The following is a 24,816-nucleotide window of genomic DNA, read 5'->3' on the forward strand; positions in this document are numbered from 1 at the left end:
ATATGTAACAATTAAAACAGTGCTATAAGTGTGAATGATTCATATTTTTGTTAAACCAAAATCACATTGAAATTTTTGATTTTTGATTTTGAAAAATACTACATCATTGATTATTTATTTCAGTTTTGGTTTTTTGTTTTTTTTTAAATATATTTTTCGGGTTTTTTTTTTCCATAGATTTATTAATCAACAAATGTTGTTAGAATTTAATAATAATAAATAATTTGTTAAAACATAATACAAGAGAAAATTTATTTACATTTAGTCATTTGATATTTTTTTAGTGGGAAATGAATTTTCAATATTGTTCATATTTAGGGGGTGTTTGGATTAACTTTTTAGATTATTGCTTATAGCTTATTTGTGGTGTGAATAAATAATAAGCAATAAGCATGAGAAAAGATGCTTATTAAAATTAGCTTATTTAGCTTAATAAGCTGGATTTTATCCAAACACTAAAATTAACTTATTGTGGGAATAAACAATAAACACCTTTTTTTTTTCCTATCCAAACACCTCTAATCACTAAACTTTTTTTTACCCTTATAACCAGTATGATCATAACCAATATGTACATAAAGATAAAATTTAAACAGTTTTAATAGTTCAGTAACAAATAATAATAAAATAAAATTAATGATTAAACGTAAACAAAGTGGAATTACCTTTTCAAGTCATTATCAAATGATTTTTGGCTTTTTAAAACTAAATTATCTTATTATCCAATGGTTTTTGGCTTTTTAAAATTAAAATTACCTTTATACCCAACTACCCTTTATGTCGTTCACATCGTTCACAGCTCTCACATCGACCGCTCACAGCCCTCGTTCTTCACCAACGTTCACCACACCTAAAGGCACCGGCGACCCTCCTCCAATCTCCGCTCCAGACCATCGCTGCTACTCTATCTCTGATCTGGTAAGTCCCACCTCCGATCTTGGTTGAAATGGATTTTTCTCGTCACATTTCTTCTGATTTTTGGTTTGTTTGAATCTTGAACTTAATTCTTGTATGATTTATATTATCTGGTTCCTAGAGTGTGTTCAATTTCTGCATTGGTGTTTGACATTCTCTGGTTCGTTAAAGGTTTTATATGGAATCGTTGAACCAAATGTGTAGCGTAATCTATTGGTGTTAGTGTTATAAAATCTGAATATTTAGCTGAATTCCTGTCTGATTTCTGGTAGTGGTTAATGCCTGGTGTTATAAAATCTGAATATTAGACTGAATTTGTGTTATAAACTGTTTTCTGACTACGACAGGCAAATGTTGGGATGTTATCCAGTTTTGGGGATGTTCAACCACAAATTTATAGCAGGATGGCGCAAGAGTTTGTGTATCTCCATTCTCTCCTCAAATTCTTCTAATAATCATAATCTTGCTTTCTACTCCAAATCAATCAAACCCAACATTCTTCCTAAGACTACGAGCGAGCTCAACCTGGACTCTCCTTTGATTGGTAATACTCTTCGTCTATTTGATGATGTGAAATCGATAAATGTTTATGATGCAATATTCTCTAGGTCTAGAGTGCGTGATGATGGACTATATTTTTGGGAAGAAGAAGGCCACACAAGTTGCTCACTCGTAGGTATTTCTTTCATTCTTTGCCTTCAAGCATGATTAACGCTCATCATTTTATGGCTTTTAAATGTTTCATTAGTCTTAAAGAGTGGAATGGAGGAGAAGGCAAAATAAAGGCTCAAATCCCTCTAACTCAAGAACACACTTAATTATTTGTTTTGCCAATAAATGAAGTAAACAATATGATGTGAAAAGGGAAACATGCATTTTGGTTAAATCAGAAAAAAAGCTGGACTATATTATAGAAATTGCCAGATAGGTTGATGGTCGATGTTATATCTTGGTCGTCTTTAAGGGTCAGTTTTGCTGATTCATGATTCATCTGTAGAGGTTTTCCTGATTATGTTATGAAGCTACAAACATGGCCTTAATACTTGAACATCTTGAAACTTGAAAGTACCGACTTACCGTTGAGGTACTTGGAGTTGGAGTGAAAGTGTAATGTAAGCTTTTTGTTTATCGCCAAAATGTTTCTTGGATTTATTACGAATCGTGATCATATAAGGAGTCATGGAACTTCCTAGATACAAGTAGTTACAAGATGCCTATGGGTTCCACTAAAGTTTTCGCAACATTACTTTTTTTCGAACTTCTGCTAGCACTTTTTGGGGAGGGGGAAACAGTTTAGTACCAAGAAGTCTTCCCCTACCTCATCTAGGTTCTTATTCAGGCCTTGAAGGAAATTTAAATTTCTATCTTTGTTTGGCACCTTGAGGACAACTAGGTTTGTAAACAAATCCATTTCCTCCTTGGCTAGTGTTACAAAGAGTTGATTCAATCTCGAAAAACTCAAGCGTTTTCAAGATCATTGTACATCTCTTGAATAACTTTGCAAATCTTGTGGATTGTGTTTGTGGGAAAATAACCCCTTAGGGTTTGCATTATCATTGATCAGTAATATAATACAATGTGTAAGATAATTACATAAAGGACTCCTAGACTATATAATATATATGAAACCTATACTAAACATAGGAAAATAAATAATACAATTAACACTCCCCCCTCAGCTTGAGCAGGAGGTTCCCAAACGCTTAAACTGTACTGAAAATCCAAAAATAATTGTGTAGATAGTTCTTTAGTAAAAATATCTGCAAACTGATGAGCGGAAGAAACATGCGATACACGACCTTGACCAATAGCAACATGTTTCTTGACAAAAAACAAATTTATTTCCACATGTTTGGTTCTTTGGTGTTGAACTGGGTTAGAAGCTAAGTACATGGCATTCACATTGTCACAAAATACAACTGTAGAGCGAGTCAAAAGACAAGAAAGTTGAAGAAGCAGATTTCAACGCCAAGCAGTTTCACCTACATTGGCCACCCCCCGATACTCAATTTCGACACTAGACCTAGAGACAATGTGTTGACGTTTGGTGGACAATGGAACAAGTTAATCACCGAGATAAATATGAACCCAGATGTAGACCGGCGTGTCGAGGGACAACCAACCCACTCAGCATCATAATAAGAAACCAAACGATCGACATGAGACGCACGGATGAACAGACCGAAGTGAAGTGTACCCTGAAGATAACGCAGGATACGGTGAAGGGCTAGAAAGTGTGGTTCACGAGGATCATGCATGAAGAGGCATACTTGATGAACCGCATAGACAATATCCGGACGTGTGAATGTCCGATAATGTAAAGCCCTAACAAGACTTCGGTAGATGGTTGGATTAGAAACTAGCCTCCTAGATGATCAGAGTTCCGGTTTTGTATATGTAGGAGTGTTATAATGATTGCTGGAGGTCATATCAGCTTGAGATAAGAACTCCTTATCATTGAACACAGTCTGGGAAAGAAACAGAGTGTCTGAGGAACGAGTAGCAGCAATGCTGAGGAATAATGACAAAGGACCTAAGTATGTTTTGGCAAACTTAGATGAGAGATGTGTGATGAGAGACAGGCTGGAAGTCGTGAGGATAATGTCATCAACATACAAAAGAAGATAGATAGTCTTAGTTCTACGGTGAAAGGTGAAAAGAGAGGTATCCGAGCGACTGTTGGTGAACCCAAAGGAAGAAATGTAGACAACGAACCGCTGATACTAGGCATGAGGAGCCTGTTTAAGACCATATAAGCTCTTGCATAGGCGACACACGTAATCGGGATATGTAGGATGAACATCCAGGCGGCTGTTTCATGTAAACCTTTTTTGTTAAATCGCCATGAAGAAATGCGTTTTTAACATTGAGCCGATTAATTGGCCCATGATGGGAGACAACAATACTAAGAATAGTACGAATGTTAGTGGGTTTAACAACTGGACTAAATATGTCATCAAAATCTAGACCAGTTTGACGAGAGAAACCCTAAGTGACTAACTTGCCTTCGTAACGATGGAGGTTACCGTGAGAGTTAAACTTGTGACGGTAGAGCAATCGACAACCAACAATATTGGCAGTGGGAGGGTGAGGGACAAGATCCCATGTGTGATTGACTGATTGTTGTCGATGAGAGTTGACATTTCTGCATCCATGGCTAACTTCCAATTCAGATCACTAGTCTGAGCGGTGGATCGAGGAATATGGGAGAAGTCGGAAGCAACGGAGAGATTAAGAATGGTATGCGGTTTTAGGGAACCTGTTCCAGAGAGAGTAGTCATGGGATGACCACCTGTTGGAGGAGGAGACGGATTTAGAGGAGATGGAGAAGTAGTGGTGACAACAGTGGGTCTGGCTGCTCAGTTGGGAGGTAAACTGATGGAGAAAGTAGAGAGGGAGGGGGGTTATTATCAGGAGTAAATTGATCATAATCAGATTCGGAAGGGGCAGGGTGAACAGTAAGGTAAGTGATCTTCATCGAATATGACATGATGGGAGATGATGCGTCGTGTGACAAGATCAAGACACTTGTGTTCTATATATATGATCCGATGTAGGAACAAGATAAACGCACGCAGTGGACCTAAGAGAGAGCTTATGATAGGAGGTTTCTAACACAAGCAACCATAGACATGAAGGTGATCATACTTCGGAAAGAAACCAAAGAGAACCTCAAAGGGTGCCTTTAAAGGAAAGAGTGGTAGTCGGAAGAAAATTAAGAGTGTGAACAATTTGTACACTTTTGAGTTTGGTGTTGAATTGTCGTTCAACCATAGTAGTGAAACTTGTAAATGTAGAGTACACATAAGATTTCTGTGCAAGTGGGTAAAACCACATGTACCTAGTGTAATGATCAACACATAAGAGAAAATATTTATGACCATCAGAAGAGATTATGGGAGAGGGTCCCCAAACATCACAATAAACCAAATCTAAAATTTTATTACTATGAAAAGTATAGTTACGTAATGAAAGCTTAGAAGATTTGCCCAACTGACAAGAAGTACATAAAGAGGAACTGAGTTTTGTAGAAACTGGTAAAGAACAACTAGAAACAATTGAATTAAAAACTCGTTCGTGTGGATGACCGAGACGTTGATGCCAAGTGACAGACGAAGCTTTGACGGCTGTGAAGGTAAGCTTGGGAAGGGGCTGGAGTTGAGGAAGACGAAGCGAGTAGAGCCCGTTATTGCTTGGACCCGAAAGAAGGATAGTGTTGGTAGCCTCGTCCTTCACAACAAAGAAAGAAGTGTGAAACTCAAAATAAACATCATTGTCTTGACAAAATTGTTGGACATATAAAAGATTCTTGTGAAGTTGAGGAACATGGAAAACATTTGTAAGATTAAAGATTTTGTTAGGAGAAAAATATTTTGATGAACCAATATGAAGAATGGGTAGAGGGTTACCGTCACCAACCGAGAGTGAGTCATTACCATGATATGCTTCAGAGTTGTCTAGGTTTGATAAATCAGGAGTATCATGACTACTTGATATGTGAACCATGTAGCTGCTGATGTAGATGCAGAATCAGAACAGGTGGCGATATTAGCTTGAGAGTTGGGCCTTTTAGGCTGATTTGGGCACTGAGATGGTAGGTGACCTATACCACAGCGGTTGCAGTGACCATACACAGAAGTGTTCTGAGTGGATGCCCATTGAAATTGGCGAGTGTTGGAGTTGTTGTCACGACTTTGGTAATGCTGGTTACCTCGTGAGTTACCACGAAAAATGCCTGGACGGTTTTGGTTACCTCGGTTGTTTGAAGGTCGGGAGGCGTAGTTAGCCTGGGGCTGGGTATTTTGTGAGCCCATAGGATTTGGTTGACACCCTAATTGAGAGGCTAACAGCTGCAGGTTGTTAAGTTGAGACTGAATAGCAGCAAGATCAGGTAAAGAAGGAATAGAAGTACCTCTAGTTGTGGCAGCATAGACCTGTGGTGAGGTGATAATGGGTAAGGAGGCTGATTTGTTGATCATGTAGTCATGGTTAGACAAGAGGGCGTGAAGATCATTAAAAGTGACCGGTGGTTGACGTGCCAAGAGGTTTGATTTCAAACCATTGTACTCATCTCGTAAACCTGAGATGGTGAGCATAACTAAGTCTTTGTCCTTCATAGGTTCGCCAATGTTGGCGAGAGCTGATGCATATTCCACTGCACGAGTGAGATATTTAAGTGGAGTTTCGTCTCCTTTCATCTCTATGCGAAGTAGTTGTGTTTTTAACGTGTATTCACGAGAGGCAGAATTTGGTGCATATGCACGTTCTAAGGAAAGCCAAAGATCTCTAGAAGTTGTACCTTGAACATGTTGGAAGGATGCTTCAGAAATTGTCGACAGAATGATCATTCTAACATGTGCATCGTTAGCAATCCAAGGAAGATAACTAGGGTTATCAGTTATTGCATCCCCTGTGGTAACTTTCTGTTCAGGGCGTTGAATGGTGCCATCTACATAGCCAATTAGATGGTTAGTAGTTAAGAATGGTTCAATCATCGCCTTCCAGAAACCATAGTTTGTAGGAGAGAGGGTGAAGGCGAATTTGTGAGTGTTGTGGGCTGTTTTCTCTGCAGCAGTAAAGGCAATAACAGCAGCCATGTGTTGGTGATCGGAAGAAGAAGAGAAGAAAAAAAAATCCGATCAGATTTAGGGTTGGAGGCGGCAAGAGGTTTCTTGGCTCTGATACCAAGACAAACTGTGTAATTCTTTATTATTGCTACAAAATTACATATAAACTCTATATAAAGAGTATAATATTACACTTCAATACCCTTTACTTATTATAACTTTAAATTACATAGTCTAACAGTGAGAAGTGCTTCAGGCCTTCAGCCTAAAAGGTGGGGGCTAAAGACGCTTGGAAAAGCAAGGTGTGAACAATGTTGGTTATAGTACGAATTGATCGTTTTGCTTTTACATTTTGCTGAGACGTATATGGGCAAGGGAAACAAATGGAGATCCTACGAGATTGAAGATAGGTAAGAAGAAGATGATTATTAAATTCGAGTCCGTTGTCACACTGAAAAGATTGAATGTCAGTTTTAAATTGATTTTTGACATACATTCTAAAGTTACAAAAACAGAATATACCTCAAACTTCATGGAAAAAGCCATGGAAAATGCAAAAAAATCATCTAAAAAAAGAATATAATATTTAAAATCATTTAAACTGGTGACATGAGATTTCCATAAATCGGAATGAATAAGTTCAAATACACAAAAAGTTTTAGACAACGAAGAAGTAAAAGACAAGCGACAATGTTTTCCAAGTTGATAAACACGACAAATTGGAACTTTATTAGTACTACTAGAAATAAAACGACACGACTGCAAAAACTTGAGAACTGAAGATCCGAGATGGCCTAACCGATGATGACAAGTGGGAAGGGACACCATTGTGAGCTTTATCCGGAGCCGAGGGAATGGAGGAGGGGGTACACGGGTACAAATCACCAACACTATCACATCGTTCGAGAAGAGCATCCGAATCAAAATCATTTACAGAAAAACCAAAGGGGTCAAATGAGACAAAATCCCAATTATCAGTTGTAAGTTTACGAACAGACACTAAGTTTTTAATCATTTGATTTGACATTAAAACATTTTAAGAGAAAATTTATTATTAGAATAAGGAAGAAACGCTTGACCAACATGAGAAACCGGAATAATTGCACGATTACCAACAATTATGGATTTAGAGCTACACAGTGAGGCCATGACCTCGGTACGATCCAACTCCTTCAAGTCTAGTCTCACATAGACTTCACACTTCCTTCTCGGGCGTCCTTTCCTCCTTGCGCCATTAATAATGAACGTCCCCACCCTCCAATCGCAACAACTAGTTCCCTCCAATGCACTTGTCTAAACCACCACAATTCTAGAAGGGAAATAATCGAGTAGATGTAGATTATTCTGTGCAAGTTATGTTTGCCATCAAGATAGTTTTTTCTAACAAGAATGGATAGGATGAGACTCAAATTAATGTATGTATGTGTGGGTATGTGTGTAGGTAGGTACGCACATACGTATGTTGTATGCCATATTTGTGCACCTACTCACCTAGCAACCATGAAGCCATATTTGTGCCTTATAAAAGCAGTTTGTTGAATGCAGTGTTTGGGAACATGTTGTCAAGAAAGGGGATGCAGTTGTGGATGCCACTTGTGGAAATGGTTACGATACCTTGGCGATGGTGAATATGGTGGCTGATGAGTCACGTGCTGGCCGTGTTTATGCAATGGACATTCAAGAAACCGCAATAAAGAATACCATGTCTTTGTTGGATAGATCGCTTCATCCTGATGAGGTGACATTTTTCTTTATTTCCCATTATTGGCTTTATATACCATTACATACATGTCTATAGTAATTTAATTGTTTTGATTCTTTCCAGAAAGAAATGGTAGAGCTATATGCTACGTGTCATAGCAAAATGGAACAAGTTGTTCCAAGGAGTGCTACAGTGAGGTACACAGATGCCTGTAAATGTTACCATATATTAATATTTAAGGAGAAAGTTACATAAATGGTCCTTGTGGTTGACAGAAAATACCACTGTATGTCCTTTTGAGGAATTTTTAACATGGTTGAGAAAGTTACATAAATGGTCCTTATGGTTTCAAAATCTTAAAAATACCATTCGTAGTTTTAAAACGACCATGGTTGGTCATTCCTCTAAAAGGAGCTGTGATGGTAATACAAGGAGCATTTTATGTAGTTTTGTTGTAATAGTTGTTGTTCCTTGATAGGGTGGTTGCATTCAACTTGGGATATCTTCCGGGAGGTGAGAAAACAGTGATTACTAAACCAGAAACAACCCGATTAGGAATGGAGGCTGCAACCAGAATAGTTGTAGCAGGAGGTGTTATCAGCATGCTCGTTTATGTGGGGCATCCTGGTGGCATGTAATTAATTTATTAAACTTCCTCTTGCTGCATTCAAATGTTCAATTCGTTCTGTTATCAAATATTAAATCATGATTTTTTTTTAACATTGATAAGGTTGATTTTGTGCAGGGAAGAATATGAGATGGTGGAAGCCTTTGCTTCTGGATTGCCAGTCGATACCTGGATATGCTGCAAGCTTCAAATGTTGAACCGCCCGTTGGCTCCCATACTCTTTCTCTTATGTAAGAGGTAAAACACAAAGGATTTTTTTTTCCTAGATAGACTAGGACCTGAAAATGGATGGGGAAGGGTGGTAACGCCAATTCCAACGAGGAAGATGAAAGGGTTGTATGGGTGACGAGAGTAGGGTAAGGAGTTTTTGGTCATTTTGTTTCTTGTTCCACTGCGTTCCACCATCTTGGGTGGGACTAAATTTTGAAGAATTAGTCTCATTGGACTTGGTCAACAACCCGACTTGTTCCGGTCTAATTTATGCCAAACACCTATTGGGAAAACTTTGTTCTATTCTATTTTGTCCAGTCCCATGCACTAAACACTACCTTAAAGGTATAGATCTCGAGTTGATTTAGTGGTTAATTTAATATTTAACAGACTAAATAACCATTGTCATTAGCCACAATGAATGATGGTTTCAAACATCAAATTTGCCGACGTAACAAAGAAAAATCAATGTTTAAATCCACTGTTCTGAATCAACATATTGTTAATTGAATGTTTAACCAACTAAATAATCGTCGTCTAGCCACTATCAACAATGGTTTTGAACATCAATTTTGCCCATGTAAACAAGAAAAATCAATGTTTAAATCCATTGTTCTGAATGAACATATTGTTAATTGAATGTTTAAACAACTAAATAATCTTTGTCTAGCCACTATCAACAATGGTTTCGAACATCAAATTTGCCCATGTAAACAAGAAAAATCAATGTTTAAATCCATTGTTTTGAATGAACATATTGTTAATTGAATGTTTAACCAACTACATAATCTTCGTCTAGCCACTATCAACAATGGTTTCGAACATCAAATTTGCCCATGTAAACAAGAAAAATCAATGTTTAAATCCATTGTTCTGAATGAACATATTGTTAATTGAATGTTTAAACAACTAAATAATCTTCGTCTAGCCACTATCAACAATGGTTTCGAACATCAAATTTGCCCATGTAAACAAGAAAAATCAATGTTTAAATCCATTGTTCTGAATGAACATATTGTTAATTGAATGTTTAAACAACTAAATAATCTTCGTCTAGCCACTATCAACAATGGTTTCGAACATCAAATTTGCCCATGTAAACAAGAAAAATCAATGTTTAAATCCATTGTTCTGAATGAATATATTGTTAATTGAATGTTTAACCAACTACATAATCTTCGTCTAGCCACTATCAACAATGGGTTTGAACATCAAATTTGCCCATGTAAACAAGAAAAATCAATGTTTAAATCCATTGTTCTGAATGAACATATTGTTAATTGAATGTTTAAACAACTAAATAATCTTCGTCTAGCCACTATCAACAATGGTTTCGAACATCAAATTTGCCCATGTAAACAAGAAAAATCAATGTTTAAATCCATTGTTCTGAATGAACATATTGTTAATTGAATGTTTAAACAACTAAATAATCTTCGTCTAGCCACTATCAACAATGGTTTCGAACATCAAATTTGCCCATGTAAACAAGAAAAATCAATGTTTAAATCCATTGTTCTGAATGAACATATTGTTAATTGAATGTTTAAACAACTAAATAATCTTCGTCTAGCCACTATCAACAATGGTTTCGAACATCAAATTTGCCCATGTAAACAAGAAAAATCAATGTTTAAATCCATTGTTCTGAATGAATATATTGTTAATTGAATGTTTAACCAACTACATAATCTTCGTCTAGCCACTATCAACAATGGTTTTGAACATCAAATTTGCCCATGTAAACAAGAAAAATCAATGTTTAAATCCATTGTTCTGAATGAACATATTGTTAATTGAATGTTTAAACAACTAAATAATCTTCGTCTAGCCACTATCAACAATGGTTTCGAACATCAAATTTGCCCTTGTAAACAAGAAAAATCAATGTTTAAATCCATTGTTCTGAATGAACATATTGTTAATTGAATGTTTAAACAACTAAATAATCTTCGTCTAGCCACTATCAACAATGGTTTCGAACATCAAATTTGCCCATGTAAACAAGAAAAATCAATGTTTAAATCCATTGTTCTGAATGAATATATTGTTAATTGAATGTTTAACCAACTACATAATCTTCGTCTAGCCACTATCAACAATGGTTTTGAACATCAAATTTGCCCATGTAAACAAGAAAAATCAATGTTTAAATCCATTGTTCTGAATGAACATATTGTTAATTGAATGTTTAAACAACTAAATAATCTTCGTCTAGCCACTATCAACAATGGTTTCGAACATCAAATTTGCCCATGTAAACAAGAAAAATCAATGTTTAAATCCATTGTTCTGAATGAACATATTGTTAATTGAATGTTTAAACAACTAAATAATCTTCGTCTAGCCACTATCAACAATGGTTTCGAACATCAAATTTGCCCATGTAAACAAGAAAAATCAATGTTTAAATCCATTGTTCTGAATGAACATATTGTTAATTGAATGTTTAAACAACTAAATAATCTTCGTCTAGCCACTATCAACAATGGTTTCGAACATCAAATTTGCCCATGTAAACAAGAAAAATCAATGTTTAAATCCATTGTTCTGAATGAACATATTGTTAATTGAATGTTTAAACAACTAAATAATCTTCGTCTAGCCACTATCAACAATGGTTTCGAACATCAAATTTGCCCATGTAAACAAGAAAAATCAATGTTTAAATCCATTGTTCTGAATGAACATATTGTTAATTGAATGTTTAAACAACTAAATAATCTTCGTCTAGCCACTATCAACAATGGTTTCGAACATCAAATTTGCCCATGTAAACAAGAAAAATCAATGTTTAAATCCATTGTTCTGAATGAATATATTGTTAATTGAATGTTTAACCAACTACATAATCTTCGTCTAGCCACTATCAACAATGGTTTTGAACATTAAATTTGCCTATGTAAACAAGAAAAATCAATGTTTAAATCCATTGTTCTGAATGAACATATTGTTAATTGAATGTTTAACCAACTACATAATCTTCGTCTAGCCACTATCAACAATGGTTTTGAACATCAAATTTGCCCATGTAAACAAGAAAAATCAATGTTTAAATCCGTTGTTCTGAATGAACATATTGTTAATTGAATGTTTAACCAACTACATAATCTTCGTCTAGCCACTATCAACAATGGTTTTGAACATCAAATTTGCCCATGTAAACAAGAAAAATCAATGTTTAAATCCATTGTTCTGAATGAACATATTGTTGATTGAATGTTTAACCAACTACATAATCTTCGTCTAGCCACTATCAACAATGGTTTTGAACACCAAATTTGCCCATGTAAACAAGAAAAATCAATGTTTAAATCCATTGTTCTGAATTAACATATTGTTAATTGAATGTTTAACCAACTAAATAATCGTTGTCTAGCCACTATCAACAATGGTATTGAACATCAATTTTGCCCATGTAAACAAGAAAAATCAATGTTTAAATCCATTGTTCTGAATGAACATATTGTTAATTAAATGTTTAACCAACTAAATAATCGTCGTCTAGCCACTATCAACAATGGGTTTGAACATCAATTTTGCCCATGTAAACAGGAAAAATCAATGTTTAAATCCATTGTTTTGAGTGAACATATAACTTCACTCGATATCATCAATGGAAAACAAAACGTAAATTGATCGCAATGAAACTCACACCCACAATCTCCCGTTGTACATCATTGTCTATCCTCATTGAGTCTCCGATTCTGAGGGAGTGTTAGTGTATTCTATATTGGCGTGACACCGTTTTATAAGTGATTATATATGGAAGTTTCCTTCTCTTCAGTAAGGGGTTTTTTGGAGAGATATTTTTGGGCTCTATATATATTTACAGTAAATCTAAAATGTGAAAATCAAGCCCAAATCGAACCCTAAACAAAAACACAATTTAAATGTAATCATGTCCGTACTTTAGGTTGACATCATTTATTTTTGGAAACACTCCGGACAAAATGTTTATTTAATATGATGTGTACTAATTGACATAAACAAACCAATTATTGCGGCAAATATCTTCCAATTTGATGAAACTGACGGTTGTACCAACGAAAATGACAGGAAGTGGATTCATGTTTTATTTACCCATTGGTTTGCATTGACGAAATTATGGGTGGTGTGCAACTCCTCTCATGCCCACCGCTCCCCACAGTAATTTCGTCAAAATTAGGGATTAACGTAAAAATTAGGGATTAATTTGAATTGCCTGAGCTGTTAACGTAAAAATTAGGGATTAATTTGAATCCATGCATGCATGCATCCGACTAGCCTTGCATCTCGAATTTCGTAAGAAAAATGTTAAAGAAAAATATCGCCGCACAATGTCATACAAGATACCATTCTTTGTTATGCTCTATTGATGATCACGTCCCACGAGATTTGGCAAGGAGATAATCCTCTCGATTATTCGCTTCCTCTTTTTATTTGACAACTATTGATCGTCATTGTTGTTGGGTTTGTATTAAAAAACCGTCTAATTTTATTCTCAAAAACTGACCTAAATAACAATGGAAGCATTCTTTGTTTGAATAAGCTAAAACCATTTTATACTCACCAATGATCATTTTGAAAGAACTTAGAAAGATTAAACATAACCAAAGAAGAAGAAAGTATGACAACCTTTGAAGACTTTGGTTCATTTTGACAATTAGAAAGTTGATGAAGATACCTTGAAGTTCCAAAATAAAAGCTTCCTATAATGTATGTACCAAGCAAGATGAAACCACCATTATACGTGATATGTAATTTATATACTACTTTTTAATTTATAAACCAAACAAATCTAGACTAGCTAATACGCAATATGAAGTGTAACTAATTGAGTAATACAGGTAAGTCGAGTACCGATCACAATGCATAAAAATGATTAAAAGCTATAATATCTACTAAAGTTAACTAATTTAAACAAAGCAAATGAGAGGAGGGGGGGGGGGGGTTATGGTTTTGCAGGTCCAGGAAACTTAAGAGCAGTTAACAAAAGCAAATTAAATTTAAGAAAAAACAGAAAACGATTTTTAAGACAGTATAATTCACCTATTATCTATGGTTGATTTTATGGATAGTATAATAGATTTATGGTTCGTAGGTTACCAATTCTTAGTATGATTAGAATTATGATCAAGGTTCTAATCCTTTGATTTAATAAGATTATTTATTTAGAGATCAAGTGGACAAACAATCAAACAAACCAGTATTAAGTTCGAATTATGCAAGACTTCAACTAATTATTGATATTTAATTGTATAAACACTAAATCTATATATGAATGTTCATCATATATTAGCTACCACATTAATTTACCAACTTGTCTATTTAACCCTATGTATTTTTCTTACTTATTATCGCATACACATTAGATAAAAGTCACGAAATACATCATTACCCTTCATGGGTCGTGTTTAGCACGGGACTCAAACTTTTCTATTTTATATATATATATATATATATATATATATATATATATATATATATATATATATATATATATATATATATATATATAGGGTTAGGTTCATTTGAAACCACCTATATTTTGTGAGACCGTGAGACGCATTTTTTTATTTATTTTTTTTTATTTTTTTTAGTTAATTAATGTTCTGAAAATAATATTTAAATTTTTTTTTTGATTTTTCCATTTATTTTGCATTTTAAAATTATTTTTAGAATATGTACAGTGTAATATTCTATTTAGAATATTTCACGTATTTTTCAAAAAAAATAGAATTTTTTTTTATTTTTTTTAGTTAATTCAAGTTCCGAAAATAATATTTAAAAAAAGAATTTTTAGATTTTTCCATTTATTTTGCATTTTAAAATTATTTTTTAGAATATGTCAGTGTAATATTCTATTTAGAATATTTCACGTATTTAAAAAAAAAAAACGGAATTTGTTTTATTTTTTTTAGTTAATTCAAGTTCCGAAAATAATATTTAAAAAAAGAATTTTTGGATTTTTCCATTTATTTTGCATTTTAAAATTATTTTTAGATTTGGTCTCACGGTCTCACAAAATTAGTATGGTCTCAAATGAACCTGAACCTCTATATATATATATATATATATATATATATATATATATATATATATATATATATATATATATATATATATATATATATATATATATTGTCCATAACTAATCCAATACAAATTAAAAGTAAATAATTATTCATGGATTTATAATCTTATTCCTTTATTCATTACATAATCACACATCACACATTCACACCTCAAGAAATGGATAATCTGTATACCCAACCTTCGGATCTTGGGTATAAAAAGTATTCCTGTCATACTTATTAAGACCCGCACCAATTTCAAACCGCTTAGGCAAATCCGGATTCGCCAAGAAAAGCCGCCCAAACGCAACCAAATCCGCCTTACCGTCGGCGACGGCGTTGATGCCATCATCCCTCTTATAACCGCCGGCGCTAATAAACGTCCCCTTGAAAGCTTTCCTCATCGGAAGAGTACTATGTGGAGTTTCATACAACGTATCAACTTCCACCATTCTGGGCTCAATCACATGGAGATAAAGGATCTCATACTTGTTCAGTGCATTCGCCATGTAAAGTCCAAGAGCTTCAGGGTTAGAATCTTCGCATTCCATGTAATTCGCGAATGTGGATAACCTTATACCAACCCTGTCGCCTCCGATCTCATTCGCCACCGCTTCCACAATTTCTAAGGCGAATCGACACCTGTTTTCTAGGGTTCCGCCGTACTCATCGGTTCTGTCATTCACTTGATCTTTCAGGAATTGATCGATTATGTAACCGTTTGCCCCATGGATCTCTACACCATCAAATCCTGTAAATTCAATAGACAGTGTTACGAGTGGTCTAAAGTAAGTAATATTGTAAAGAGGTAATAACACCAACCTGCATCAATGGCATTTCGCGCTGCGAGTCTGAAATCATTTACAAGGGTTGGGATTTCATTAGATTGTAATCTACGAGGGGGAGACCAATCTCCACCGGCTAGGTTCGGTGTTATTCCTTTGTCTGTAGAAGATATCGGAGCTTGACCATTGGGTTGAAATCCTGATTTTGTCGTTAATCAAATCAGATATGGTGATTTATTTTTGCATAAAAACAATTAATTACATATTTTTGATATTGTTAAAAAAGGTATTTTATGTAAAAAAAAATTACTAGTTTATGGTCATTGGTGACATAGGTTCATAAGATCTGAAACGAAATCCAAATATGTGAATCTTATACTTAAACAAGATTAATGGTATATGTAATGAAATAAAGAATGATTAGAGTTAATGCGATGAGTTATTTTGTTTTGTTTGTTCGTAGCAACAGAACTAATTCCATCTGATTTATTCATATAATGTAAAATTTTAACTTTATTATATACATTATTATACCAAATTATTTTGATAATAATTAATGAATTTTTATTAATACGAAATTAACTTAAGCATAATAAAAGTTGAATAACCCCAACCAAGTTATACAAAATAATATATTTTCTTATTTAGAAAAAATAAAACTAATTAAAATAGCTTAATAAATTTTATGTTAGTAAAATTCATATTATTTATTAAAAAGTGGTTATATTGTAGTTTCTCGGTCCATTTCAAACACCACCTAAAATTCATATTATTAAAAAGTGGTTATATTGTAGATACTAAAAAGGTACATTCTTTAATAAATGATAGTTTACTTTTGATTATTTGATTTCTACATAATATGAATATGTTTAAGGTTTGCAAAGTACGCTGCCATTAGAGATAAATACCAATTATTAAAGACGATTCCCCCTTTTGTACCCGCATTAACTTAAAGGTGGGCTACGTTCTTTTTTAATTATTTAAAACCCAACTTGGTTCACAATGACTATTTAATTGATATTTAACAAAATAAGCAACGCTTTTAGATGCAAAATATATCAAAACAAAACATACCATAGTTTGAGACACGACCTACATGCCAAATCTGACAAAAAATTACACCACCCTTCTCGTGAACAGCATTTACGATCGGCTTCCATGCCTCTACTTGTTCTTTCGTCCAAATTCCAGGTGTTTCAGAATACCTGTTATGTCATATTTGATGGTATAATTAAGGTTATTCAAGTATATAAAATTCATGATAGATTGAACTTATATAGTCCATATTGTGACAATTTTTCGGGAGTTCATACTTGTACAAGTATTTAATTATTACCCTTGTGCAGTGTCGGAAACCCCAGTTGCTTCAGTGATAAGAAGACCTCCTTCGGTGGCTCTTTGAGAATAATATAGAATGGCATGTGGTTGTGGAACATTACCATACGATCTTTGTCTTGTCAAGGGTGCAAGCACAATCCTGTAGTTTCATGCACTCATAAGTCCATTAGTAGTTTGGGTGTGTACGTAAAAAGCTTCTTGTTAATATTTTAATAAAATATGAAATGTTGGAGCTATGAGTAAAGCTTCTTGTTAATATTTTTATAAAATATGAAATGTTGGTGCTATGAGTTGCATAGATGAAAGTGAATTACAAAAGAAATTACCTGTGGGAGAGATTGAATTTGCCCATCTTGTATGGAGCAAGAAGAGGAATAGTGGGTGCCATTGCTAGGTGATCAATCTTGCTTTCAAGATCTCTAATTATATAACCCTAATTAGAATATTTTAAATCGTCATTTTGTTGGTGCATTATTTCCATAGCTACGTAGGCAATTACATCACAAATCACAAACGGTCAAGTCAAAAGCCATTGAATTTATAATATATTATAGTATTCCCTTAGCATAGCGAATTAAAAACTAAGGTGACGTTTGTTTCGCAGAATATTTTTTGAAGGAATGGAATCTGTCAAAAGAATTGGAATTTGAAGGAATTGGAATCTGAATGTACTAGAAGCTGAAATGCGTTTGGAGGACAAGGAATGTAATCTGTTTTCTGTTTAGTTTGCTGATTTTACAAAGGAATTAGAAAATAAATTTTATAATACGATGACAATAAACGTACATAGCATGTAAAGAAAATTGTTCATACTTCACACAAAGAAACTAGAGATGTATTAAGCAGCACAAATGTTAAAAAAATTATGCTATTTTCTATCAGACAAAGATGAATCACATATTACAAATATATATAAAAAAATGGTTGAATACAGTTAATTGCAGAAAAATTGAACATGAGATGTTTACCTGTAAACGAAGATGATAGATACACCAAAGCAGTAGAAGAATGATGAGTCAGAGATGAAATACAACAGTAATTGTAGAAAAGATATGATCGATAGATGATTTTTTTTGACAAATACCGATTGTAGAAAAATATAATCGATAGAAGAAGGTAATCGTAGAAAAGATATGAAAAATCACATAGTTTATTTTGTTTTACTAGAACCATATATATGGGAGGATAATTGTGTAAAAAAAAAAAAAAAAGCTAACAGAATGTGGATTCCTTATAGAAAGGGAATGAATGGGAAATCTTTCATACACGGAATTAAAAAGTAATTATGGAAATCATATTCCATTCCTTCTGTTAGCCAAACACGTTTTGTATTGGATTTTAGTTTCCAATTCCTTTCAATTCCTTAGGAATTAAACGAAACAAACGACCCCTTAAGTTGGAAATGGAATTGGTTTTTGATCTGGAAAAGACTACGAATTAGTGATAAATTATACATGAACTTGGTGTCGGAAATGGTGACAAGTTAGTTGTAACATCGTCAATAATATTTAGGTAAATTAGTATTATTTTTACCTAATATAGTAGAATGCGGTTACTCGGGGTATTTTTCATGGAGTTCAGGTAGAGATGAGCACATAGACAGGGACCGGCCAGAACCGATACCGGAACCGGAACCCGATGAAACCGGTCGGGCCGGGACCGGTACTATAATCTCGTCAATTTTTGGAATCGGGACTCGCTAAGAACCAGTCGTTGGAACCGGCCCAAAACCGGGAACAACACCGGACAACTCACTCAAATTTTGAAAGTTACATAACTCACTCAATTTAACTTTTTTGGCATGAATATTTTTCCTACATGTAGATTATGATTTTTAGCTAAGTTTAGACTATAAAAACATTTAATTTGGTTAAAAACTGAATGAGCTACAAGCCCCGCAAGGAAGGATATCAAATCAGATTTTTTTATTTTATTTTATTTTATTTATTTATTATTATTTTTTTTTTATGTTTTAGCAATTAAATGTAATCTGACTTTGTTGTTCAAATGTACATAACTCACTCAATTTAAGTTTTTTTGACCTGATCTTTTTTCCTTCATGTAGATTATGATTTGTAGTTAATTTTAGACTATAAAAACACTTGATTTGGTTAAAAATTGAATAATTTACAAGCCCTGCAAGGAAGGGTGTCAAATCATAATCTTTTTTATGTTTCAGCAATTAAATGTAATCTGACTTTGTTGTTCAAATGTGTATAACTCACTCAATTTAACTTGTTTTGAACTAAATCTTTTTCCTACATGTAGATTACAATTTATAGTTAAATTTAGACTATAAAAACGCTTGATTTGGTTAAAAAATGAATGAGTTACAAGCCTCGCAAGGAAGGTGTCAAATCAAAAAAATTTCATGTTACAACAATTAAACGTAATTTGATTTTGTTGTTCAAATGTACATAACTCACTCAATTTAAGTTTTTTGACCTGAATTTTTTCACTACACGTAGTTTAGGTTTTGTAGTTAGGTTTAAACTATAAAAACACTTGATTTGGTTAAAAATTGAATGAGTTACAAGCCCCGCAAGGAAGCGTGTCAAATCAAACTGGTTCAAAAATCGAAAACCCAATAAAAACCGAACCCGGAACCGGAACCGGTAGAACCGCTGGGCCGTTTCGGTTCTTGATTTTGGCTGAATCTGGTTCTCGGTTTGGGTCCGGGTCGGGCCGGTTCCGTCCGGTTCGGTCCATTTGCTCATGCTTCAGGTTTCGAACAGACGGGATATTGTCACATTTGTCTGGTACAAATGCTACTATTTTTTTTTCGGGGAGTGGTCTAAAAAATGCTAGGAACATCAGTTAGATATTTGAAGTTGTTTTTAAAAAAACATCACTTGGATCCTTCGGTGTTTCCATCTTGGGTTAAAAACCACCGCAACCAAGAGTAATTTAATGGGAGTGGGTGTTTCGTTTTAGGAGACCTATTTGATATGGCATCTGATCGAGTCAAGTCTGTCATTTTTGGCTGACTCGGTCAACAAGATCTGACTGAGAAAGAGATGGGTGGATGGCTGACTGAGAAAGGAATAAAGACTTTCCTATATTACCCTTAAAAGTTCAATACACAACAAATGAAAAGAGGGCAGTGAGAATCGAACTAACGACCTTACATTCACAAAGCCACACCCTTTCCACTATGCTAGAAGGTTATTTTTGTTATATTTGCTCAAATAGTTTATATTAGAGATGAGCATTAGAACGGTCGGAACCGAAACCAAACCGGAACTGGAACCGGAATTGGTAATAAGGTCCGGTTATTGGTTCTCCATTTTTATGAAAACCGGTCACGGTTCTAAAAACCAGAACCGGTTTAACATTTTTCCCGTTTTTTAAAATGCGCATAACCCACTCATATGAAGTCAGAATTATTTGATTTTTTTTTCCAACATGTAATTTGGAGTTTGTAATTCATTTTTGACTATACAAACATATGTTTTGGTTAGATATTGAATCAGATACATGCCCCGAAAGAAAGAATATCGATGTTGCGTTTTTCTATTTCAACATTTTTTTTGTTTTTTTTGAATCAGTCCCATTTTTTTAAATGAGCATAACTCATTCATATGACGTCGTAATTACTTAATTTTTTTTTTCCAACATGTAATTTGGTGTTTGTAGTTCACTTTAGACTATAAAAACACTTAATTTGGTTAGACATTGAATCAGTTATAGACCCCGAAAGACAACACATAAATGCTGCGTATTTTCTGTTTCAGTATTTTTTTGGAATCTGTCCGGCTTTTAAAATGTGCATAACTCACTCATATGAAGTCAAAATTACTTGATTCTTTTTTCATTGTGTAATTTAGTGTTTCTACTTCAATTTAGAATGTAAAAAGTTTTAATTTTGTTAAGTACTGAATCATTTACAAACTCCGAAAGATAGCATATCATCTATAATATTTCAACCGGTTTTAATTTGAAAAATAACCGAAAAACCAGGACCAGAACCGGAACCGACGGTCTGGTTCCGGTTCTTATAATATAGGAAAATCGGTTTCGGTTCCGAACCGGTCCGGTTCTAAAGCTCATCCCTAGTTTATATAATATGTAGTAGTGGTTATTATTATTATTATTATTATTGCATAAAAACGAATAGCGCGTCAACATCAGGGTAAAATAGATATTTTGCATCAGTCAGTACGTTTAATCAGATGTACAATCAAACAACATGATTTTTTACTCAGATAAATATTTTTCAGTCAGCAACTATCGGTTTAGGTCTTAGAGAATCAAATTCCCTTTCTTATATTTGGGCCTCCCAACCAGGATTCGACGCATCTAATATATTATTATTTATTCAAGCTTTAATTACAAATAAATAAACTTTGTTGGATCTATAAATAAACTCTGTGAAAAAACTTTAATATGACAAAGATATTGCAAGATTTTTTGTTTGATGAGTTTGCACATATGTAACTTAAAAAAAACCAACACTATTCTCATTTCAGATGCTTTTTATAGAAAAGGAAAATTTTCAAAATTACATACGACATTTTCGCTCTCTTCACATAAAAACTATCCCTAGGAAATGCAAATAAATTGAAAGTAAATAAATTATTCATGGATTTATAATCTTATTCATTTACAATAATCACTCATCACACCTCAAGAAATGGATAATCCGTATACCCGATCTTGGAATCCTGGGTATAAAAAGTATTCCTGTCATACTTATTAAGACCAGCATCAATTTCAAACCGCTTTGGTAAATCCGGATTCGCCAAGAAAAGCCGCCCAAATGCAACCAAATCCGCCTTACCGTCGGCGACGGCGTTGATGCCATCATCCCTCTTATAACCGCCGGCGCTAATAAACGTCCCCTTGAAAGCTTTCCTCATCGGAAGAGTACTATGTGGAGTTTCATACAACGTATCAACTTCCACCATTCTGGGCTCAATCACATGGAGATAAAGGATCTCATACTTGTTCAGTGCATTCGCCATGTAAAGCCCAAGAGCTTCAGGGTTAGAATCTTCGCATTCCATGTAATTCGCGAACGTGGATAGCCTTATACCAACTCTGTCGCCTCCGATCTCATTCGCCACCGCTTCTACAATTTCTAAGGCGAATCGACACCTGTTTTCTAGGGTTCCGCCGTACTCATCGGTTCTGTCATTCACTTGATCTTTCAGAAATTGCTCGATTATGTATCCGTTTGCCCCATGAATCTCTACACCATCAAATCCTCCATCAATGGCGTTGCGTGCGGCGAGTCTGAAATCGTTAACCAAGGCTGGGATTTCATCCGACCGTAGTTTACGAGGAGGAGACCAGTCTCCACCAGCGACTCCCGGTGTTATTCCTTTGTCCGTCGAAGATACCGGAGCATCACCATTGGGTTGAAATTCTGGTTTTGGGAGGAGTTATTTTAGTTAACGGTTGCAACTTATCACATAAAATGGTTTTTATACAGAAAATGTTTATGTAGGTTCCAAACTGATTATCAAGCACATTTGAAATGGGGTAGACATTTTTTCAAAAGAAATCAAACATAACATACCATAGTTTGAGACACGTCCTACGTGCCAAATCTGACAAAAGATTATGCCACCTTTTTCATGAACAGCATTTACAATCGGTTTCCATGCTTCCACTTGATCTTTGGTCCAAATTCCAGGTGTTTCAGGATACCTTTTCATGTCATATTTGACAACATACAGTCATTCAAGTATTCAAAAACTTAAGGTTAATAACCTTATATAAAGTAATTGTACGACAACATTGCAAATTGAGTACTTACCCTTGGGCAGTGTCCGAGACACCAGTTGCTTCGGTGATGAGGAGACCTCCTTCGGTGGCTCTTTGAGAATAATACAAAATCGCATGTGGTTGTGGCGTATTACCATATGATCTATTTCTGGTCATGGGTGCGAGTACAACCCTGTGAATTTATAATTATAAACATTTGCATGTCAAAAAAACAGTTTGAATGTATATGTCAAAAGCTTCTTATTATTTTTCTCATGGGAAATCAAATGATGGAATTATGAATTGTACATATATAAATCAGTGCAAGTTATAAGAGAAACTACCTGTGGGAGAGATTGATCTTGCCCATCTTGTATGGAGTGAGAAGAGGAATTGTGGATGCCATTGTTATGTGAATCTTGCTTACAAGATCTCTCATTTATATAACCCCACCTGAAAATTTTAAAATCGTTTTTATTCTTTGTGCATTATTTCCGATGATAATTGCTACGTATGCGATTACATCAAAAGTCTCGTGGTCAGTCAAAAGGAATTGAATATATAATATTTTATCGCTTTTTAATAAGAAAAAGAAAAACCTATGAGTTGGAAACCGAATTGGTTTTGATTGGTGAAAACAATAGGAATAAATTGGTGTCGGTGGTGGTGATATGGTGATAAACTAGCCATAGTTTGAAGAAAATTTAATTAAATTACATGTTGTAACAAATTATTTTACATAAGGCTAGACGGTGTAGACTTCGGATATCTCGGCATCCCACCCGGCACCGCGTCTATCCTTCGGCCTGCCGAGCTCGACTCGGTAACTCGGCTAGCTTTCACCGATGAGAGAGGGTGTATCGGGATAAGAATGTGGACGTTGGAGATGGTCAAATGTGACCGTTTTTTTTTGGAATCCTAAGTCGACGAGGACTTGGAGACCAGACAATGTAATTTATGAAAAATTTAATTTATAGTAAGTTGGTTATAAGTTTCCTAGTCTAATACAAATTAGGTTGTTAGGATATATATACATGTCCATAATTGAGTTTAAAAATTATGGAACAGATTGTAAAACATTAGTTTTGAGTTAGTTTTTCTAATTAATCAAAGAGTGAATTTTGGTTATTTTTATTTTGCGTTCTTGTTTTCTAAACTTTAATCGGTATTAGAGCCAAGGAACCGAAGACTGTAAGATCGATTTTGTTACCTGTTGACAAGCTAGGTCAACATGTCGAATGTTGAAGAGGGTACAGAGCCTCCTCCGGTGAGAGTGAAGGAGATTGGGTCAACCACCGTAGCATGACCCATGCTGAACTCAACAAATTACATGGTCTGGTCACTAAGGATGAAAGTGGTATTGAGAATTCACAAGGCCTGGACCATGATTGATCCAGGAACAAAAGAAAACATAGAAAAAACATTACTCGGCAATTGGATTGATCTACCAAGCGATACCGGAATCGCTGATTATGCAACTGGGAGACGTTGAATCAGCTAAAACCCTCTAGAATTTGATCAAAGCAAGGCACGTCGGCACCGATCGGGTGAAAGAAGCCCGACTTCAAACCCTAAATTCCGATTTTGATAGGCTGAAGATGACCGAGACAAAATCAATCGACAATTTCGCCGGAAAACTATCCGGAATTTTGTCACAATCGGCAGCACTTGGTGAGACGATATAAGAATCAAAGATGGTGAAGAAATTCCTCAAGTCGTTGCCAAGAAAATACATCCACATCGTGGCCTCCCTTGAGCAAGTCCTTGATCTGAAGACGGTGGGGTTCGAGGATGTGGTTGGATAGTTGAAAGCCTACAAGGAGAGGGTAAAGGAGGTTGATGACGAAGAGAAGAACCGAAGGTTTTGTGGTCATCGAGCAGTGGCGGTAGTGGTTCAGGTGGTGGC

The 24,816-nt window shown here is 34.7% G+C and overlaps 3 protein-coding genes across 3 annotated transcripts; 1 reads left to right on the top strand and 2 right to left on the bottom strand.

Annotated features, from left to right (window-relative positions):
* Window positions 1-769: 769 nt before the first annotated feature.
* LOC145005854 (S-adenosyl-L-methionine-dependent methyltransferases superfamily protein) lies at window positions 770-9,354 on the top strand. Its single transcript, XM_078964971.1, has 7 exons — window positions 770-918; window positions 1,263-1,459; window positions 1,524-1,587; window positions 8,028-8,220; window positions 8,308-8,381; window positions 8,663-8,818; window positions 8,930-9,354. Exons 2-7 carry the CDS (start codon window positions 1,267-1,269, stop codon window positions 9,051-9,053), a joined length of 804 nt encoding a protein of 267 aa, XP_078821097.1. The 5' UTR covers window positions 770-918; window positions 1,263-1,266; the 3' UTR covers window positions 9,054-9,354.
* Window positions 9,355-15,170: 5,816 nt separating this feature from the next.
* On the bottom strand, window positions 15,171-17,621 carry LOC145005853 (putative 12-oxophytodienoate reductase 11). Its single transcript, XM_078964970.1, has 5 exons — window positions 17,528-17,621; window positions 17,200-17,340; window positions 16,938-17,068; window positions 15,901-16,062; window positions 15,171-15,829 (listed from the first exon to the last, which is right to left on the bottom strand). The coding sequence occupies exons 1-5, from the start codon at window positions 17,587-17,589 to the stop codon at window positions 15,243-15,245; spliced, it is 1,083 nt and encodes a 360-aa protein (XP_078821096.1). The 5' UTR covers window positions 17,590-17,621; the 3' UTR covers window positions 15,171-15,242.
* Window positions 17,622-21,639: 4,018 nt separating this feature from the next.
* Window positions 21,640-23,322, bottom strand: LOC145005054 (putative 12-oxophytodienoate reductase 11). Its single transcript, XM_078964100.1, has 4 exons — window positions 23,255-23,322; window positions 22,963-23,103; window positions 22,723-22,853; window positions 21,640-22,569 (listed from the first exon to the last, which is right to left on the bottom strand). Exons 1-4 carry the CDS (start codon window positions 23,314-23,316, stop codon window positions 21,821-21,823), a joined length of 1,083 nt encoding a protein of 360 aa, XP_078820226.1. The 5' UTR covers window positions 23,317-23,322; the 3' UTR covers window positions 21,640-21,820.
* Between the last annotated feature and the right edge of the window lie 1,494 nt (window positions 23,323-24,816).

The sequence above is a fragment of the Lactuca saligna genome, chromosome 7, assembly GCF_052625555.1.
Source record: "Lactuca saligna cultivar CGN05327 chromosome 7, ASM5262555v1, whole genome shotgun sequence".
Lineage (NCBI taxonomy): Eukaryota > Viridiplantae > Streptophyta > Magnoliopsida > Asterales > Asteraceae > Lactuca > Lactuca saligna.

Excerpts from the sequence above, each read along its gene's own strand:
- LOC145005853 (XM_078964970.1), bottom strand. The coding sequence starts at position 17,589 with ATGGCACCCACTATTCCTCTTCTTGCTCCATACAAGATGGGCAAATTC. Across the intron at positions 17,069-17,199 it reads GTTTCCGACACTGCACAAGG|GTATTCTGAAACACCTGGAA; the intron begins GTAATAATTAAA and ends ATGACATAACAG. Across the intron at positions 16,063-16,937 it reads AGGTCGTGTCTCAAACTATG|GATTTCAACCCAATGGTCAA; the intron begins GTATGTTTTGTT and ends CGACAAAATCAG.
- LOC145005054 (XM_078964100.1), bottom strand. The coding sequence starts at position 23,316 with ATGGCATCCACAATTCCTCTTCTCACTCCATACAAGATGGGCAAGATC. Across the intron at positions 23,104-23,254 it reads AAGATCAATCTCTCCCACAG|GGTTGTACTCGCACCCATGA; the intron begins GTAGTTTCTCTT and ends ATAAATTCACAG. Across the intron at positions 22,570-22,722 it reads AGGACGTGTCTCAAACTATG|AATTTCAACCCAATGGTGAT; the intron begins GTATGTTATGTT and ends TCCCAAAACCAG.
- LOC145005854 (XM_078964971.1), top strand. The coding sequence starts at position 1,267 with ATGTTGGGATGTTATCCAGTTTTGGGGATGTTCAACCACAAATTTATA. Across the intron at positions 1,460-1,523 it reads CCTGGACTCTCCTTTGATTG|GTCTAGAGTGCGTGATGATG; the intron begins GTAATACTCTTC and ends AATATTCTCTAG. Across the intron at positions 8,221-8,307 it reads GATCGCTTCATCCTGATGAG|AAAGAAATGGTAGAGCTATA; the intron begins GTGACATTTTTC and ends GATTCTTTCCAG.